General features: G+C 40.2%; 1 protein-coding gene across 2 annotated transcripts in view; it reads right to left on the minus strand.

Moving 5' to 3' along the window:
• Positions 1 to 1,690: 1,690 nt before the first annotated feature.
• cpne9 (copine family member IX) overlaps positions 1,691 to 20,371 on the minus strand; it is a 141,623-nt gene continuing 122,942 nt past the window's right edge. For both annotated transcript variants that reach the window (XM_074681400.1, XM_074681399.1), the window contains 3 exons: positions 20,087 to 20,144; positions 14,596 to 14,669; positions 1,691 to 3,692 (listed from right to left, as the gene is read on the minus strand). In XM_074681400.1, the coding sequence (XP_074537501.1) occupies positions 3,510 to 3,692; positions 14,596 to 14,669; positions 20,087 to 20,144 (315 nt within the window). In that variant the 3' untranslated portion in view covers positions 1,691 to 3,509. The remainder of the gene's footprint in view (positions 3,693 to 14,595; positions 14,670 to 20,086; positions 20,145 to 20,371) is intronic.

Here is a 20,371-nt window from a genome sequence, read left to right on the forward strand (position 1 = left end):
TCAGAAGAATGTGCATGTAGCCTTCTTTGTTTTGCAAGATTAAAACATACATACAAAGACGTATCAGGCATAGAAACTTAAGACAGAGCCGTCGTCTTCCTCTGTGCTGATGTCTCAAACCCTCATCTGCAGCTGTCACTCATCTCTCCTTCCTCCTGACAGTCCTCATCTTCACTGTGTCCTTGTCCGTCTCAGTCACTTGCCTTCACTCTCTTCTGGCCTTGCCTTTGATTGTTTTGTATCCGCCCCTCCCTCTTTTCACCACCTTCACCCCTCTTCCATTTTCTCTGCCCTCTTCCATCCCTCCCCATCTCTTCCTCCCCTCCTTCCTTCCTCCTCCTCCTCCTCCTCCTCTCTGCAGGGCAGCCGGAGAGAGACTGGCATTTCTCTGACAGCAGGAGGGGAATCGGCACCAGGCATCAGCTCACGCTGAGAAAAGAGAAGGTGGGTGTGTCACGGCAGAGAGAGGTGTGTTTCAAGAAGTGTGTATGTGTGTGGGTGTGAATGGTAGTGATGAACGGAAACCCCACACGAGACCTGCAAACACTTGTCTGCTGCTCTCTGTGTGACGTCCACATCAGAAACTCCTAAAGTCTCCCTGAAATTCACCCTCGTTACTAATTCATCTGGTTGCTCAGTTGATTAATGAGACAATCTATATTCATTTATGGTGATGGGAATAATAATGCTCTGAGACACTCAAATCTAAATAATATGTGTTTGTCTTCTGTGTCATGTTGAGATTTGACTGAGTTGTGACTCATAATAGCTGTGATTTTTCAATTCAAGCTGCAGCAGTTGGACATAAGTCTTTGTCCTACTTTAACCTTTCATGCATGAATCATTTAACCACCATGGGATAGCTGTTATGTAGAAACTGTCATTGTCAAGTAATTCAAATCAGGTGAATAATTTGAACTTTACATATTGTGTTTTGAGAATGTTTTGAATCATGCAATGGACGCCATGTTTCAGCAACTTCATGATATGTGTGTTATGCAACATGTTTTGGTGTAACCAAACAATGACTTCTGGCTGAGTCTTCCTTCTTTCATTCTGACTCACTTTGACTCAAAATAACTTGAGCTTTTTTTCAAAAGACCAGGGAGTTAGGTCATAGACTGCATAAAACATGGACGTAATCTCCCCGATGTCACCTGTCTGTTACCAAAACAGTAAATGAAGCACGTCGGCTATCGCGGCCATATTGGTAGGGGCAAGGGGTTCGCGTACAGCAATAGGGCGCCCGATGGTCATGAGACCCTAAGCTGTGCCTCTTATTGGGCGAAAAAAAATTCACCCCCTGTATAGTGTGCTCCAAAAGTAAAATTAGCGACTCATACAGGAGACGTTTTTTGAACCAAGCTGTGAATAGGACTTCCGATACTTCTGGAGCCAGCCTCAAGCGGACACTCGAGAAACAGCAGATTTTAGCACTTCAGCATTGTCTCTTATTCTTAAACCGGAGGTTGCTGCTTGGATTAGTTGGTAGTTGGCCTGGTTGTGAGTCCAACCTGTGAACTCTTTTCCATATGTCACTCCCCACTCTCACCCCTTTTCCTGCTCTATCCACTACTCTGTCCTAACTTGATAAAAGGCATAGAAATCCCAAAATATACCCCACCCCCCAAAGTAAATAAATAAATAAATAAATAAATAAATAAATAAATAAAAAAATAAAATAAAATAAATAAAATAAAATAAAATAAAATAAATAAATAAATAAAAAACAACAAAATAATCCTTGATCATCTTGTAACTGACCAACAACTTACATGTTTAAAGTTTGTTTCAATTTCATCATCTTGATGCAGGTCTGTCAAAAGTAAAACTGCAAATTTTGTCAATTCTGCCCTCAAAAAAGAGGAGATAAAGGAGAATCTGAAATGATTTAAAAAAGCTGTTCCTCATGACAGAGAGTGGAGCAAGACTGCTGCCTGAATTAAGATATTTAAAGAAGAGTCCGTGGGGTACATTTAAATGTGGATATCTGTGAAGTGGATTACTCAATCATTCTCAGTTTAGCACAGATGAAATCTGGGATGCTTTTAAGGCAAACTGTTTTATGCCTGCTTTTGCTCTCCATACAGATGTTGTGGACACATGATTAGTCAATACCGACTGGGTGAGTATTCAGATCTCAGCTCACAGATTCCACTTTTTTGAACTCACGTTATTTTGCATCAAAAGTAGCAACAAGGTTAGTGAGACCCAGAGTTTCTTTTGGATCTTAACCACACGTTTATCAAGAGTAGCAGCTTTAATTAAAATGTATTAGATTATTTGTGGACTTAAAAAAAAAAAAAGTAAACCCCGCTGACTATTATAAATGAAATCAATAAATAAAATATAAAAGATGGAATTGAATCTTAATAAAAACCCAGCTGGGAGAACATCCAGTGATGCAGAACATTCGCTGAACTTGTCAGTCACAGAAAATACAGAATGTATGAATCTGGAATACAGTATTTCCCATGGTGATATGAAAAGTAAATTGCATTCTGGATTTGAATTTTTGAAGGGCCTGGTTATCCATCATCCAGCCTTTTTTTCTGCAAATGTTTTGATTTTGGATGACAAAAAGGTGTAAAAGTAAGACTTGCAGGTCTAGAGGGTTAGTGACCAGGTCTGGACATGGCAAACGATGCATGAAAGAGTTAAAGTACAACTTTTCATCTACCTAATCTGTCTGCATGAGCTCTCACAGTCACTGCTGCAGCTCCAGCTGTTTACTGCATTTAAATCAACGACAAACCACTAACTTTCACTGCTTTAAAATCCCAGAATGCACCTGTCCCTCTCACCTCGGGCATTTCCTCTCCCTCCAATCCTCTAAATCCTCTGGGAGAGACGCTCCTCTCAGTTTGAGAAGGATGGAGCTGAATTTTTGGCAGCTTCTATTTCAGTTCCAGGAGATTTGGCACAGCCTGAGGATAATGACGGTCGTGGAGAATAAATCACAAACACCTGTCCACACAGTGACCAATTACTCTTAAATAGTCAGAACTCGGCCAAAACCAGTCCCAAAGCAGCCGATACAAGCTGCTGTATTCAGCTTATCCCAGGTTTATGGGGACTAAGCTCAGTTTAACCTAATGACTGACACTTTCTGGGGCTCCTGCCAAATGTGACTGGTGTCAACAGAGTGAGGACAAAAAGTACAGAAGGTGTGAGGTGAGAGGGATTCAGAAAGTCTGTGAAAGGTTTCAGAGGGCAGGAGAGGGACAGTCATGGTTCAGTCTGACTCTTCTTCCACACAGTAGATCTGAAGTGTAACAGGGGGAGTTCAAGAGGAAGAGCAGCGGGTGAGTCAGGGACGAGCCCCCACTGTGTCGGTGTGATGCGCCTGTTTAGCTTTTACGACGATAAGAGAGTAGGAGGGCGAGTCACGGGTCGATCCTGCTGCTCCTTTTAAGTGACAAATAACTGTAGGAGAGCTGAGCACGGCTGAGCAGAGAAGGCGAAAGAGACAAGCAGAGATGAGCGGCTGTGAATCGGCGGGTCGGGGGTCAGATATGTCGGTGCAGCTCCGGGAGCGGTGAGGAAGAAAGGGCTGGTCGCGGTTCAATTCCTCTGCTCTTCATAAAAGACAGCAGCTGGTCGGGGATCTCCGCGAGGACATCTTTAGCCAGCCGGGCCATGCTGAGAACCTGGTTTCCAGATCTGTCGATGTAGTCTCTGAATGGAACAAACTAGAGACGAGGGAAAAATGAGGTTAGATTCCAACACGCACTGTTTAACATTCTGTGCACATGTTGCAGAGATCAACCTCTCAGTGAAGCTGATAAAATCTCTCATAAAGCAAATAATAAAAATCTTTGGTACATATGTCAAAGAAAAATTAAACAATTTTAATGTCTGTTTTTCATAAATTAAGCTTGACATTAATAGGTAAACAAAGCTTTGAAATTGCTCCTGTTTAGTCCTCTGTTGCAGCTCCAAAGCTGGTAGTTCTGGTTGAGGCATGTCCATTAGGATAAATGTCCTGATGAAAGAATATCCACATAAAAAGCATGTTTTTCTCTAATAGCAGGTACAAGTCTTGAGTCAGTTAGTGTCTGATATTTCAGAAGTGATCCCGACTGACAATGACCTTTTGGGTGGAAGATTCTTTTGTGCAAAGATAAAAAGAGTACAGAAATATTTTACTCAAATGCAAGTACTTTGATGAAATTTTACATGAGGAAAAGTTAAAGTGCTTTCTGCAAAACCTACTTAGAACACCTCAGGGGTTTGGAGTGAAAATATGTTGGTAAGATACGAGCTCATATGCTAAAAGTTCAAGTCAGGATGTCCCTATCAGATCACAGACCATGTGTATATAAATACATATGTAATTTTTTTTGGATGCATTGGTGTAGATCGGATCAGGACTCGGTATTGGCAGATACTCAAAATCAAATGAATCTGACTCAGGGACAGAAACACCTGATCTGGACATCCCTAAGTTGAAGTCTTGCCAATAGGAGAGCATTCTTGTGAGAACATCAGGTATTTAGGTTGAAGTTCCTCTTTGTTTTTAATTTGCACTTTGAAGACAGCCCCTAAATCAAGGGTTCACTATAGCCGCGTTTCCACCAAGCAGACCGGTTCGGTTTGTCTTGGTATGGCATGCATTTTGTGGCGTTTTCACTGACTTATCCCGCGACAGATCCCCAAGTAACCGAGACGAGCCATCTCACTTTTTGGGACCCTTTCTTATGGGTGCCAGACTGAACTGATCCGCTCTGGAAAGGTGGAGCTACCACACTGCAGACCATTGATTGGTCAAAAGAGTTATCATGTAACAGTGGCTGCATTTCTCCTGGTGGCACGCAGACTTCTCTGAAACAAAGACTGATTGCACTTTGTAGCAAAGAGCTACATGTCAATCACAGAGAGGACAAAATGCTGCATGTCTCCCATCGTTGCTCTTTGTTTACTACTTTACTACTTTCTCTTGCTTTGTTTACTTTGTTTACTATGTCGCGATTTTCTTCTTTATTGGATTTATTAGCTAGCGGGGTAAATTGTGTCGCACTGCACCATTATTTAACAGCTGCTGCTTTCGGCATCTGGCTTAAACTCGGCCTATCACAAGAGGGCACAGTTTTCTGTGGAAGTGCAAACGAAGTCAGGCTTAACTGTACCAGACTGCTTGGTGGAAACACAGCTTATGAAGTGTCAAGATTGCAGGATGGCTTGAAAAATAAAAAATAAAAAAATAAAATAAAATAAAATAAAATAAAAAAACAGGTTATAGCTCACATATGACCCTGACTGTGGTTAGAAAGAGGTATTAGGTCTATCAAATCTCTGTTTCTCTGAGTTACTGATCTGAAGGACCAACCCGTGAAAGTATTTCTGGTGATTTGAGCAGTGTTTTTTTCCAACTCTATGTCATGGACAACTGATGTCAGTAAATCAGCAACAGGCACAGTGTTGATGGAAAGCTCGGATCTTTCCTGGTTTTATTTTGAAATTCTAGATCACTCCATTCCATCAGCTTTGGGAAACCATATTACAAATCATCTTTGGGCAAAAAGTCTGCATTCCTGCATGTCTGAAAGCTTGCTGATTTCAGCGAAACTCTGCAGGCCATTATTTCTTGGACATTTTAGGTTTGTGCTTTTTTTTTAGTTTGATTAAATTTGCAAATTATCTATAAAAAGGTCCTCTTGTTTTGCATTTGTTTCCTTCTTCCTGACAGTCAGGGAGTATGGCTAAAAGTAATGATGTTTGAAAAGTGGAGCTACTAATCTTCAGGCTTCATCTGTAGTGGATTTAAAAACCATTAATCTTTACAAAACTGTCATAGCTCTCCCATCTCCTAACATCGAACCTCTGCATACATCTCTTTTTACCATTTATCCTCATTTCCTGTAGCAGCCTTTATAATCAGTGAGTGCACCAACAGAACAACAGGACTCTGTTGACACTCTCCTCACTTCATGTGCTCACACTTTGTGAAGTGTTCATCCAAACAGAGCTGCTCCAAGGTCTATGCCTCAGTTTGATCTGCTTTGTGTTACAGAGACCATCGACTCAGTGATTTCCTGAATACAGTACTTTTTAAATGGTCTGCTCTTAGATCACTTAAATGAGTCTTTATCATTTCCTGAACACTCACACTGTTTTATACTCTCCATCGTTAACACACACACACACACACACACACACACACACACACTCAGAGTTTGAGGTCCAGTAAGGACAGGTAGACACTGAGAAAATAAACCGGTGACGTTCACATCATTAGTCAAGCAGCAAGACCACACTTAACCTTCTTAAGAAAGCAGAACAAGACCTGAATCTAATATCTGTCTGCTCGTCTTTGACCTTGTCCTTTAGCCTGATGTTAGACTGATGACCGTCTAAATTGGCCATGCTGGATGTGTTGTTAGAATATTAACACGTCTGACCTGATAAAACTGATGTCACGACTCAGAATTGGAATGAAAATCAAGTTTATTTGGCTGAAACATATTTTAAATGAGGGGTTTATGAAACCTCATGCATATATCACATTTGATAACACTGTGATTGCATTGTAAGTCAGAAATGAGGGTTTAATGACAAATTATGTAATTAAATTTAAAGTTAACAGGAAAACAGATATAAATAAAACAGATATATAATGGACCCAGTTAATTATCTAGCTTTGATTGGGCAACAGATAACATAATCCTTGGTTCCTCTAACCTAAAGGTGGGAACTCATCTAAGGCAATTTTTTGCTTAAAAGTTCACTAAAGATGGCAATGAAGTGATGCTGTATACCCTACAGTCAATGGTTGTGTCTGGATTTGTTGTGTCTATAAATTACCTCTTTTTTCAACCCATACACTGCCAAAGGGGGAACATCTGGTTCAGAAAAACTACTGGTACACATTACAGGATTCTCCAAAACGTCACACATTTAGAGAGCACACACTTAATGATAACAAAAGACAGATCGCACAAGATTTCTCTCTCTTGATCTTACAGTGTGTGGTCTGCACTCTGAGGGCACCACACACTAACAGATTCTTCAGCAGAGCTTCAGCTTCTTCACGTTCAATATTCCAAATCTCATGTAGAAAAACGTGACTTCGATGTAAACAAACACGACGGACGTATGGGAAAAAGCAAAGATGTTTGTTTCTGGACTCTAGAATTAAAAAAAAATATTATTAAAAAAAAACACACAAAAGAAAAGGGCTTATGGAAAAGGATGTGGAGACAGTGGGGATATGGGCTGTATGAATAACAATGCGAGTTGGAGGTGAGTAAAGTCGTTTTAAGTATTACAGATAGATTTCTTACTTCCTCTTTAGTCAGTCAGCTGAGTCAGCTCGCGTCTTGATTGGCTTTATACGCTGTAGCTGCTCGGCTCCTCTCAGAGGGCCCCACACACTACAGGAATTTTAGTAGCAAATATGAAACATGCTCATTATCTACGAACTCTAAATTGAAGGCCTTCCAAGTGGCTCCGACCAGAAGACATCACTCTAACACACCCCACACCACAGGAAAATCTCAAATGATGTCATCAGACAATCAGGCCTTTGCTGCTTTGATCATAAAGGGGAGATCAGGACAAAAATCAGCCCGTTTATCCTGTAGTGTGTACCCGCCTTAAGTCTATGCCGGAGTGGTAAAACTTGCTATTCATTGATAATTCTAACCGCTCATGTGACTGACAGGCGCTCTATAGCTGTTAGAAAAGAAGCTCAAAGCCTGCGTCGTATCCAATGTGGCCCCTGTCAACAATTAGCTTCATCAGGGGCGGCGTCATGGGTGGGCCCAATAGTTCCAGGCACACCCACTTTCTGACAGGCCCACCTCTAACTTTTCTTTTTTCTTTATTTTCTTTCTTTTTTAAATTGGTTTGAAAGAGATATATAAAAGTTGTCACTTTGAGCTCACATTGTTTTTGCTGGATGTCCTGTCTTTATAAAATGGGCTGAGTTTGGCAGTCTCTTACCTGGTTGGTAAATGAGTTGACTTGTTCAGCCTCGTGTTATATTGATAGGACTAGAGAATGATTTTGGGAAAGACTGTAGATTTATGTTTTTTATTCAACTGTGATCATTGTTGCTGCTCTTAAAGCCTATAATACATGGGAAGTTGAGACAGCGCAGCCCATTGGTGCGTTAGAGCACTACTCTTTGGCTGATACCATTGAGAGCCATTGCTGTCTGATGCGCTCAAATTTTAACAAATATTTCAGGATCAATAAGAAACCAAATCTGCTCTAAAACATACATAATAACAGTACGATATGTATCTGTATAGGAATATTCATTTACTTACTTTTATAATTTAAGGCCCACCTAAAAAATTCTGGCCCTGTCCTTGGGCTTCATTACTCTGCATGTGGAACAGACGGAGACTACGTCCATATTTTATAGTCTATGCAAAGAACACATCCTGTCTAATGCAGAGGGTGGGCCACTGCGCACATGTTAAAGCAGATGTGACATTTCTGTCAGTCCGTCTTTGAGTCTAATAAGAGCCATATTAGCTGAACTGTAGAGAATCAATCATGCTGCAGAAGGAAGCCATCATATTAAATCAATAACTAAGAATGCATCAAAATGTAAACAGATCGAACTCCTGCATCCCCTGTAAACAACCCGACTCAATCGTTGTCCTAAAGGTAATTAAAGGATTCCTGTGAGCATACACAAGTGATTACTGCTGTCAGTGAAACAGACAGCTGTGCACACATGACTGCAATATTTACACAGCCTCAGAAAGAAAGGCGCCAATTATCCGGTTATTAACCCCTGTAGGAGGTCATCCTGCAGATGTTAACACCTGTTCAAAAACAGAAATTAAACAAACCTTAAGCTATTTAATTCTAATGAATATTATCTTGTAATAAAAAGCCACAGACTTTCTGCTGGAGCTACAGTTTTGCTATCTTCTCCCAACTTCAAGCTCTTTAAATTTATCGTTGTAAACACTCGTTTATCATTGTACCTTCTGCTGACTGGCCCATCCTCGACACTGTACAAACATTGTTATCAGACTCTTTGCTATTTGCTTCCCATTTGTGTTCTCATATCTCTATAAGAGTTCCTAAAATTGCTGTTCGCTGCTGCCAGATCTGTTCTGATCAGTCCCTGACGGGGTTACAGCTCGCTCTGAATAAAACTCGCAGCTAAACTTTTAGAAAGAGCTGCACTCTCGAAAAATGGTAATGAAGAAAATGTCTCTGAGGGTGGAAGAGGTAAATGTGTGTCTGCTTTGTTCAGACAGTTTTACAGTTGCCATTAAAATCTTGCCAGGCAGTAAACCTTATCTTGAAGAGAGGGTGGGTATAAATCTTGACATGAAATATGAGAGCTTGATTTCAGCCTCGACAAAAATACTAACAAGGCGGACCAATAGAGTCGTGAATGAGGCCTCCCATTTCTGATGTTCAAAACTTTTGTATTGGATCAATCTAACTTTCACCCCCAGGATCAGGAAGATCTTGGTTCCAGCAGAGAACTGGATTTGGGCTGGATTTCAGGGAAAACTGTAACATAGTGAATGAAATGACTCCATAAATTAATTCAGCTGATTGCTTGAGAAGTAAATGTACATTTTTTATTAGCTTGTAGAACCACTTTCAGTTAGGGTGGATTTTGTCTGTCCACACATTTTGTGGACAGACAAGACGTGGTATCAGGTCTCCATCTGGTTGATCCAGATCACGGCAAAAAGCGCTGGATTACTCAACTCTAACCAAACAACAAGAACAATAAAAATACTTTCTGTTTAAATCTGCACAACAATACAGAGTTCAGCCTCTGATTAACCACGCCCCAGTGTGAGAAGTAAAGGAAATAAAGTGCCTTTCACCTGCATTGTACCTGTCTGATGAAGAGACAGAGGGTGCTCCACTCATTCCGCTCCAAACAGGAAATGAGATTAATGTAAAAAGTCAGAGAATTACATTTCTTTTTTGTATCAATTGTTTGTGCTTCTATATCTCAGGTTAAGTTTTCCAGTGTGTTTTAAGTTCAATAATAACAATGCATCCTGCTCATTTTCTAACTCATAATCCCCTTTAGAGTTAAATTTGGTCAAAACATCTTGTTTTGGGTGTTTTTCAGTACCCAAAATAAGAGCCTCAGAAGTTATACAAACTGTGATCGGATGGTTGTGTCACTTGATTACTTTTGGCTTCCAAACCCCTTCTTACTTTCCAGGTTTGCTCTTGTCCACATTTTAATTCAGTCTCCAAAACAAAACAAACTTGAGCCAATGGCCACGTTTACATGGGCCCAAATATTTCTTTGCATTCGGTTTATTTGCTCTAACGGAAATAATTTTTCCTTTGTATTCACCTCATTCCGAAAGAAACGTGCCAATCCAAATGGACATTTAATCAGTTTCACAGGGGTGGATTATTCCTTTCCCCAAACCGATTGAGGTATCATGTATCCACTAAAATGTAAAGTCTTTCAGCGCATGTTTAGATATGACGCAACTTTGATAAATCATGTAATGTTTACGTTTTTCTGCACAACCCCCATTGACTATTCTGTTTGATTATAGCGGCGCATGTAGACCAGAGATTGGAATATTCCTTTCCATGTATACTATTGTTTTAAGAAAAGTCATTCAGAAAAATTCCATTCGGAAAGACGAAAAACTACTCATGTAACCGTGGCTGATGAAACTGCAGTCAATCAAGAGTCCACTTGGCTTCGTAAGTACCAGAAACCATAAACACACCATACCAAAAAAAGCTGTTTTCATGGCAGAAATAAACATGTTTACAGCCTGGTATAAAAACATCTCCCATATAAATCACTCATTTTTTAATGGCACAGACTGTATGGGGTGAATTTTTGGGAAACTGCAGTTTAGCAGATCGTCCAATCAGATGCACAGCTCAGCGGGTTGGCAGGTGGATGCCCTATAGCTGTTGGTGTGGGAGCTCAAAGTCTGCCTCAATTCCATGTTGAAGATTTACTTCAAAGCTCCTTTTTAGAAAAAACGGCTGATGTCATAGAGACTGTCCATTTATTATTCAGTCTATAGTCAACTCACAGCAGATCTGCTCTGTTGTGGTCCAGCTGGTCGGGCAACCCTTACGAAAGAAAAATATATTGCAGCATACTGGAAAATATTATGTTATATATTAGGTAATATATTCCTATATATGAGAATAAGTATTTATATTTTGCAATATATTCCCATATATGGAAAGCGGCAATTATTTGTATATTTTGCAATATATTGCAATATATTTCATGAATATATAATATATTGTATATGTGCCCTCAATTTATTATTCCATGTATATCATAATATATCAATAATATATTACAATACATTTTTAAAAAATAGATAGGTAAATATATTTTTCTTCCGTAAGGGAAGTCAAAGCCAGATGCACTGGATACATACGCTCCTAATTTTGCCAAATGCCGAAGCTGTGATGTGTCAATTCACAAAAAGTAGATTGTGTGGGACAGGAAGCCACTCACAGAAACTACCTAATAATGCCCTGTGATCTTCGTTTTTAGCTTAACTGTAATAAAAAAAGAAAGAAAAAAGCTGACAAAGAGCGCAGTCAGGCCAGGAGTCAACAGGTTTGAGATTTTACAGCTCAACACGAATGAGGAGAGGATCATCATTGGGTGAGAAGTCTAGCAACTCCCTGGTCTCTCAACTCCAGCTGTCTGGAGGTCCTGCAAAGTGCTGGACTGAACACACAGCTGGTGTGAGTTGATGGATAAGCGAGCACGCCATCAACACACAACAGAGCAGAGCTGGACCAGCAATGCATCTGGTGAATTCTCGGTGTCATTCAAGAACCCTGAGTTAGGGATGCTAACATGGTAATGGAAGAAGTTCTTCAACCTACCTTAAAGAACTAACCCCTTAATTCATAAACAATGCAATGAAGGTGTTAAGACAAACTTTTGAGCCCTCGGCTAAAGACTCCTTCAACCAGCAAGCAAACTAAACCACCACCGCAGAGCTGCTGAACAGACGACAAACTCTCAGGGAGACTGTGGAGAGACTGTTTTATGGCTCATGGCTTAAAGGCTTGGGTGATTGTAAGCTGAGCTAGAAGCAACCACACCCTTAGAGAAACTGCTTCAGATCTCTGAGAGAAGCTAAACTTCTGATTTCTAGAGACACACAGTGAAACCACAAGATGACACAGAAAGAAGCTCTCACTATGTCTGAAGGTGAAAAGATGAGTCAGCACCAGGCTCTGGACTCCAAGAGTAGATATAAGAGCAACCAGTCACACACCTGACCCTGCTCACAGAACTGAGAGGGAGCTGGAGGTGAGTTCCCTTCATACCTGGGGTTTAACAATTTCATTCTCCACTTACAGACAGAAAGACTGAAGCAGTAAGATGAGTTAACAAAGAGAAACAGAAGTTAAAACATCATGAAAGATTTTTTTTCTCTCTCAGTAGTTTAAGGTGAAGAGTTTAGAGGGCATAGAGGAGTGTTTAATGCTTTTAACTGAGGACATCTGCAGCAGCAGATGGTAGAAAGTGAAAGTGAAGCTGTAAAGGTAGAAAACAATCAGACAGGAAGGATTCTGCTCGCTTTTATATCTGCTGTAAAGATGCTGCAGAGTTTCTTTTTTATGCAGGTTATATAGCTGCAGACATTAACCATCTTACTTCTCTATTCAGCTCTGATGGACTGGAATAAGCTGATAAAAAGACACTGAGGGCATTCTCAATTACAGTCAGATAACAAGCTGGTGACTTTGGGAGATTTAAAAGCTTAATGCAGTTTATTTTACCTCCAAACCCATCGCGTTACCGCTCATCCAAGGTGAGTTTGTGCAAGTCATTCCCTCTTAGAGTTTTATGGAATTTTAACAGGAAAGAGTCAAGAGTGAGTAGTTTTCATTCTGAGAAGATTTCCACCCTAAATGGTCAATTTCCTCTAAAACTAATTTAGATCAAGTATCATTTTCCTGGACATCTGAGGTTTTAATAAATCAGACATTTCAATGTTTACTCCAGATGTTATGAAGACATTCTGTTCATGAGGATAGGATGGGTGTTGGGCAGACATTTCTTGAATTTAGGTACACTGTAAAAAAAAAAAAAAACTGCCGCGGGGCACAGACAGCCAGTCAGCCCCCTGAAGCACAAACAGCTGGTCTGCTCCGTGGAGCACAGATAGCTGGTTCGCACCGTGGAGCACAAACATGCTGTGCCCCCTGTATAGCAGGGTCTCATATCCACAGTGTGTCCTTCTCACTCATGGTTACAAGCACTGTCACAATAAAAACAACGTTGCTGTAAAATAAAAGGAAAATAGTAAAATTTAGGACAAAAACTGATGGAGGACAATATGACCAGTGATGCATGAGAGGAAAGTGTTTTTAGGAAAAGGGCAGAGTGTTCTATTTGGAGTTATTTTTGTTGTTGTTTTGTTTTGTCTTTTTAATTTGTCTCTGATCAAAAAACAATTATATCCTGTATTTTAACAGTTTTTTTTTTTTTTTATGTAGTTCTATGTTACAGCATTTGACTGTAATTTTGTGGTATTTGTCAGGAAACTTTGCTGCCAGTTCTTAAAGCTTTGTTTTTTTTTTTTGTTTGTTTGTTTGTTTTTTTTGTTTTACAGATTTTTACTTTTACTGTTAAGTCCTGTATTTTTACAGTTATTTCATGTAGTTCTATGTTTTTACAGTGTTTAACTGTAATTTTACGGTTTTTGTCTGGAAACTTTGCTGCCAGTGCTTTTGCAGTTTTTTTTACAGTTCTTCATGTTTTCTACTGTGTGGTCCTTTATTTTTACAGTTATTTCATGTAGCTCTATGTTTTTACAGTGTTTGACTGTAATTTTATGGTATGTGTCTAAAAAATTTGCTGCCAGTGCTTTTACCGTTTTTTTTTTTTTTTTTTTTTTCCTTTTTTTTCCCCTTTTTTTTAATCAGTGAATTGCAACCATGAGTGAGGAGGGTACAGGGTTCAGCTGTCATAATACCTAAAAAAAAGTGTTCAGGATGTCATTTTACAGATGAATTCTGTAATTTTACAGTTTTGTACAATGTTTTTGAAGAACAGAAAAAATGCTTTAAAAATAAAGGGTTAATAACCATGAATTCTGATTTTCCTGACTGTGTACAATTACTGAAAATATCTGTAAATCTACTAGCATTTTGATGTTTTATAAGAAAACAGGAAACATCTGTTAAAAATTACAATTTCCTGTAAAATTACATTTTTTTTTAACAATGTAGACTTTGGTTTCTAATCCAAGAATTTTTCCATGATGCAGTCCTGAGATACTGTATTTGCACTCTGGCTTTGACATTAACCATAGATTTAAAATTTTCAGATTATCATTATTATTCTTTGCTTCATTTAAGGATATCCTGAATTGTTTCTGACGCTTTGAATTTATAAGAGTCAGACAGCAACAGACTTCCAGAAACATAACTTTTGTCAGTGCATTTGTGTTTGAAATTTTCTCTTTGACCTCCCTCGGTCTACAGAAGAGTGAGACATCTGAAGTAAAAATAAAATCCTGGTATTGTAGTGTTGGAAACCGTCCTCTTGTGGGAATAACTCCTCAGTTCTGCCTCTCTTCGCAGACACATATAGTCGAGTTTAACCTGAGAGTTGAATAGAATGAAGATGAATACCTGAACAATGTCTCTCTCTGCAAAACGCCCTCTGGAGGACACCCGCACCTCATCTCCATCCAGCTCCTCCATCGCTGAAAAGATGAAGAGACAGCATGAACAAATCAATACCAGGAGTGCAACATTGGAGGGGTGGGTCTCAAACACCAAGGTCTGCCCGTAGTTTAGCTCTCCAGAGAGTTGACCAATCAGAGGGGAGGGGTTTTGTGGAGCGATTCGACCTACAGAGACAGCGTCTTTCAGACAGACTAAATTAAGTTTTCTGAGACACTCTGGTTAGAAAATTATTTCTGTCTTAAAACCTTTAATCATGTGAAGCTACTAAAGAGAGGACAGAATAAAGACTTGAAACACCCTTTCTTTATGTGTTTCTAATGAAAAAGCTCACTCTACCCTCTCCTTGTAATCAAACCTTGTATCTCTCATTCTTCATCTTTCCATTGAAAACATAAACAAAGGCCATTAGGCAGAGAGCTATTACTCACCCTGCTTGACACCTACCTTATGGCAGAGTTTACAAGCATCAAAAATTGCTTTATTGGGATAATCCATCTTATCACTGAGGGTCTAAATTGTTTTCTCACATACAGAGGCATCAGGATCAAACTCTGCCTGTTTCACCTCCAGCTAAAAGTTCCTCACAGGAGCCTAAATATCCAGGGCCCGTATGCCTGTTCAGTTGTTATCAAAGAGGACCATTAGTCCTAACGTTCTGTTAAGGAACGGCCTGTTTGGCTGCAGCGTTAGCTGCATGCATAACTGCAAATAATCGGCAAGTTAACTAATTGCTCCATGAAAGAGATGCAGGTGCAGTTTAAGTCACAATTAAGAGGAATCTCCTGGAAAACCCCATCAAACAAATTTGAACTGCGTATGTCTACCACTCATAAACTGTGATAAACCTGGTAAGAGGTAATGGTGTGACCGAGAGAAGATAAAAAAAATAAGATTTGATTAAAAGAATACACAAACAGCTGTTATCAGTGAGTCAGGCAGGTAAACAAAGAGGAAGAGAAAGTTTGGTGATCTTGAACAGAGTAAATGCATGTGGTGGTTCGAGCACAGAGAAAACCTCAACAATAAAATCAGTAACATGAAAGCTGTTTTGCGAAACAAGCCCCACAGTATTCTTCCAGAACCTTGATGAATAACTCTTAAAGCAGTTTATAAACTCCAACATCTCACAAAACACTTCCTAGAAGGACCCAGACGTAGAAAAGCAAAGAGCGAATCAAACTTGTAAAATTGATGGCAGTGAGCCTCGCTGGTTTTAAGACTTTGTATGTCTCCCTTATCTCATCTGTTCACTGAGAAAATGTTGTGTCTCCTAAATCTGAATTTTCTGTATGGCTACACATCACCACCTTTTCAAAAGATTGTCCACTGTCTTTGTACATTTGCGCGATGTTTGTCTTTAAACAGCTAATCCTGTTGTTAGCGCCTGTGATGGTGGGGTATACCTCCATTAAATGTAGTGCTCTTTTGGCCCATTAACCTGGCTCATGCAAGTCACCTATCATTTTTTTCCCTCTGTCCGTTTTCCTCACTAGTGGCTGGATAGATAATACAAATAAGAAATGTTCAGAGAAAGCGATGCACAATTAGCACTAGCTTTATCCACTCCAAAACTTGTGCATCTTTAAAATGAAGCTATGACTAAACACAGAATTCAACAACATTCACACTCAACTGATGGACTCATTGAGTCACTCTGAACAGCAGCGTGCATCTGCAGTCTCTCTGGCAGAGACACAAAGAGCCTGGGCGTGCAGAGCTGCCATGGAAAGTTGACCGAGCTCGACATGAGACCAAACCATCGACAGGCAAACACAAAACGAGAAAATACTGCAGGACAAACTCCAGAGCTGACAGGAAACAAACTGACGCAGTGACATGTTGGGAACTGGGAACACACAGAAACATGTTCACAGACCCACTCAGACTTAGGATGGAGAAAATAGCAACTGAGGCAATTACAGCCGGCAATAATGTGTCGACACACTCAAAGGAACAGACACACACTGAGGCCAGTTTGACCTTAAGACTTCTACACATGGTTGAGTGCTCTAACGACCAATCCAAAAACTGGATTTCCTGAAAAAGCTCAAATGATGGACCATCCAAGACCATGATGAGTCTTTAAGTCGTCACACCCTGCTGAGCACACTTACAAAAAAACAGTCGCTGCTGACGAGTCATTGATCCGTTGCCTGCAGGACGCCTGCAGATTGTATTTCACTGACTGACTGCAGGAGGACTGTAAAGTGCTCGACTGTTTTCTGTCTTCTCACAAGAGTTGCATCAAGTCGTGCAAACTTAGCTAACATTGAACACCACTTTTCACAAAACGTATTTTCTCTCTTTGAGTGTGAAGGTTGTTGAATAAAATGTTTCAACGTTTCCACAAAGAGCACAAATAAGCCAAACCCTCACAGGAAATAACTCTTCGCTCTTTGTTCACTTTATACCATTCAAAGATGCCTCCTTCATTCCTCCTTGCTCTTGAAGACACTGATCCTTTTAAGGAAGGTAAAGTGAATACAAACAACAAGATGAGAAGAATTAGCAAGGACTGAAGGGGAAACTGAGACACCCTGACTTTCAGGAGCTGAGTCAGAGACAGACCATAAAGTTCAAAATAAACTGAGCCAAACCTCATTTATCGTGTTCATCGTTCAGTTAAAGGGTTATATTATCCAGATGTTTGTTACAAGCAAAACCTGCAGCCATTCACTGTGAGGAGGCAAACAAGGTCAGGAGAAGACATTTGTAAAAAAAAAAAAGCCTTCTCTTCTCACAGCACAAATAAAAGTATAAAAAAAGGAAATCATATTGATAATACACTTTATTTATACTGCACATTTTTATTTCTAGACATCTCAAAGTGCTACAAGAAGATTTTTTTTTTTTTTTTGTAAAGAACTAGTGCAAGTTAAACCATCCATGGTCTGTGGGGCCCTGAGGTAACTGGGCAGGAGGTTCGACAGATGTGGTGCAGCAGCAGGGAAGGCCTGGTCCCCCATAGTCTGGAGTTCTTTTGGCTAAGGCGGGGCATTTCCATAGATGCATTGGTGAGTGATGACAGCAACCTTGTAGTTAATTTGAGCAGAGGTGGGAAGCCAGTGAAGTGGGTGGAGTACTGGGGTGATGTGTTTCACGTTTTCTGACTCAGAGTAGGATCCTGGCGGTGGTGTTCTGAATTAGGTGGAGTTTATGAAGACTTATACCCAAGGTCCCAATAAGGAGGGAATTGCAGTAGTCTAGCTCGGTGGGGATGAAGGCACGGACAAGCTTCTTGGCATCAAGTACAGTTAGGGAGGGGCGAAGTCTGGCAATGTTCTCTAAGTGGTACAAACATAGACTGTATAAAATATGGATGTAGTCACCTGACGTCACCCATATGTTTCTGAAACGCAAAATGAAGCAGATAGGCCATGGCGTCCATATTGGTAGTGGCAAGGGCTTCACGTACAGGTATAGGGCGCCTGTTGGTCACGTGACCCTGAGCTGTGCCTCTGATTGGGCAAGCTTGCAATCTTAATATCCTCTGAAGGGCCAAGTTAGAAAAAAAAGTTGACCCTCCCTACAGTGTGTGAAGACGGTGAAATTACCCAGGAGACGTTTTTTGAACCATGCTGTAAATATGTAATTTCTGCTTTGAAAACTGCTTTTTTTCTTGGTATTTATGTGATTTCCGGTACTTCCGAAGTCAGCCTCAAGCGGACACTAGAGAAACAGCAGATTTTGGCACTTCAGCATTGTCTCATATTCTTAGACCAGAGGCTGCCGCTTGGGTACAAACAGGATTTAGGCCCTGTTTCATTCGCAAATGCTAAAACGCTGTGAAAAAAATCTGCGTTTGCATGGATCTTTGGGGGACTAAAGACGCTGTAGTAAACATACCAGGCCTGTAGTTGGTGCTACAACTGTCTTGTCCAAAGGTGGTTTTTGGTAGATCTCCACTGAGGAAGAGTTGTGCTGATCTTCCAGTGTATTGGGGAATACTAAGTGCAGAAATGGAGCAACAGATGCACATTTTGTTGAAAGACAGTCAGCAGATTCAGCAGATTGAGCAGCACAAGCTCAAGATGGTTGACCGCGACAATCGTAACAACAGTATTTTAACCTGTTGTATGACCTTGTGTGAAGCGGAGTGTGACGTCAGCGTTTCCACAGAAAACGCCGCCTTACTATTTACACAGCAACGGTGGTGGCAGCGTTTCAGAAAAATTCCACTCTGGTGGCCGTTTTCAAAAGTTTGTGTTTTGGATCGGCTAAAACGCTGTTCCCAAGTAAACGCAAGTCTGAAACGAAAACAATATTTTTGCGTTTCACCCTTAAACTGTTGCCGTGTAAATGGCCCCTTGGACAGACGCGGTTTTCAAAGATTGGGTCAGGGTCCAGTCTCACACCAAGGTTGGTGACAGCAGTTGAGATCAGGATAGGTTGTCCAGAGGGTGATGGTGGTTATTGGAGATGATTGGACCTGGTCAGGGGTGCCAATGAGTATGGCTTTAAAAAAAAACTTGTTACAATAATAATATAAACCAGAGGCTCAACCTGCTTTTACCAACATGTGTAAATGTGGTGGAGTCTCGTGCCAGAGTCGGACGTCCACTTGTGTGTTGCGTGGAGCGTGTATCAAGTGTTATATGTGTTGTCTTTTGTGTGTTCAGGTTTCTTTTTTATTAGTGGTTTCACAAAGATTAAAGAAAAAGAGCTGTATTTGTCAACACAAACAAAAGGCAGCAAGTGTTGGCAACTGGAGCCCTGGGATAACCAAAGAGCTGTAATGTTGTTGTTTTTTTTTAGTAATCTTTGGTTTGCAGTTAGTTTTTATGTCTGTTTCACAGTGTTTTATCATGTGCCTTATTTCCCAGAAGTCTAACAAGGAACGAGAAGGGATAAAAATCCTGTATACCCAGCATCAGTTGACTTTAATTAAACATAAAAGAGTCTTCATGTTTTGTCCCTGTCAAATAAACTCACACAGGTTTTACAGCTCAAAAATAAAAACCCATATTTGTCTCTCACTGGTGTTTAGAAAACCTTATTTCAGTCTCTGTCTGAAACACTTTGTTTTGGCTGCTGTCTCTTTAAGGCTCCTTGTTCTCTCTGATTGGCCAGCTTTTTGAGGTTCTCCAGGGGCAAAGTTATGGGTAGACCTTGGTGTTTGAGGTCCGCCAATATGTCATGAACCAGTTAGGAGAACCCTATGTGATGACCTCATTATTTCAGCAAGTCTCTTGGAGATCTTGTAAAAATATCTTGCACTTCAAAGGGCTGGATAAAATCTAACATGCTCTTGATGAAACAGCCTCTGCCACCAGCGTGCAAACAGCTGAATGTGTCAAGAAATGTAAAAATGCCTTGAGGAGCGAGAGCACTAGAGAAAGTGTTCTATGAACCCAGTCCATTTATCAACCATCATATTTGCTCAAGTTGACATAAAGAATACATTAAAGACATATTATCAAAGACTAAAACTCACCATCAAACTCAGCTGGACCAACACCCACAATAATGATGGACAAAGGGAGTGATGCTGCCTGTAACAAAGAGGGAAAAGGAGAGTGTTAGTTTGGGCTTCACTGGTTTCTCATCAGTGTTTTATTGCATCCATTTCTATATGAAACACTTTAAAAATAAATTATCCATTTTTTAAATTAGTCAGTTTTCACTTTTGGGGTGAACAGTTAGTTTGGATCCCCACCCCTTGCCTCATATCTTCAAGGACTGGCTCTGCCCCCTCATGACAGACTAGGACTAAATTTCT

The sequence above is a fragment of the Halichoeres trimaculatus genome, unplaced genomic scaffold, assembly GCF_033239565.1.
Source record: "Halichoeres trimaculatus isolate MK-OKI-2021-1 unplaced genomic scaffold, fHalTri1.1 fHalTri1_scaffold_11, whole genome shotgun sequence".
Taxonomy (NCBI): Eukaryota; Metazoa; Chordata; class Actinopteri; order Labriformes; family Labridae; genus Halichoeres; species Halichoeres trimaculatus.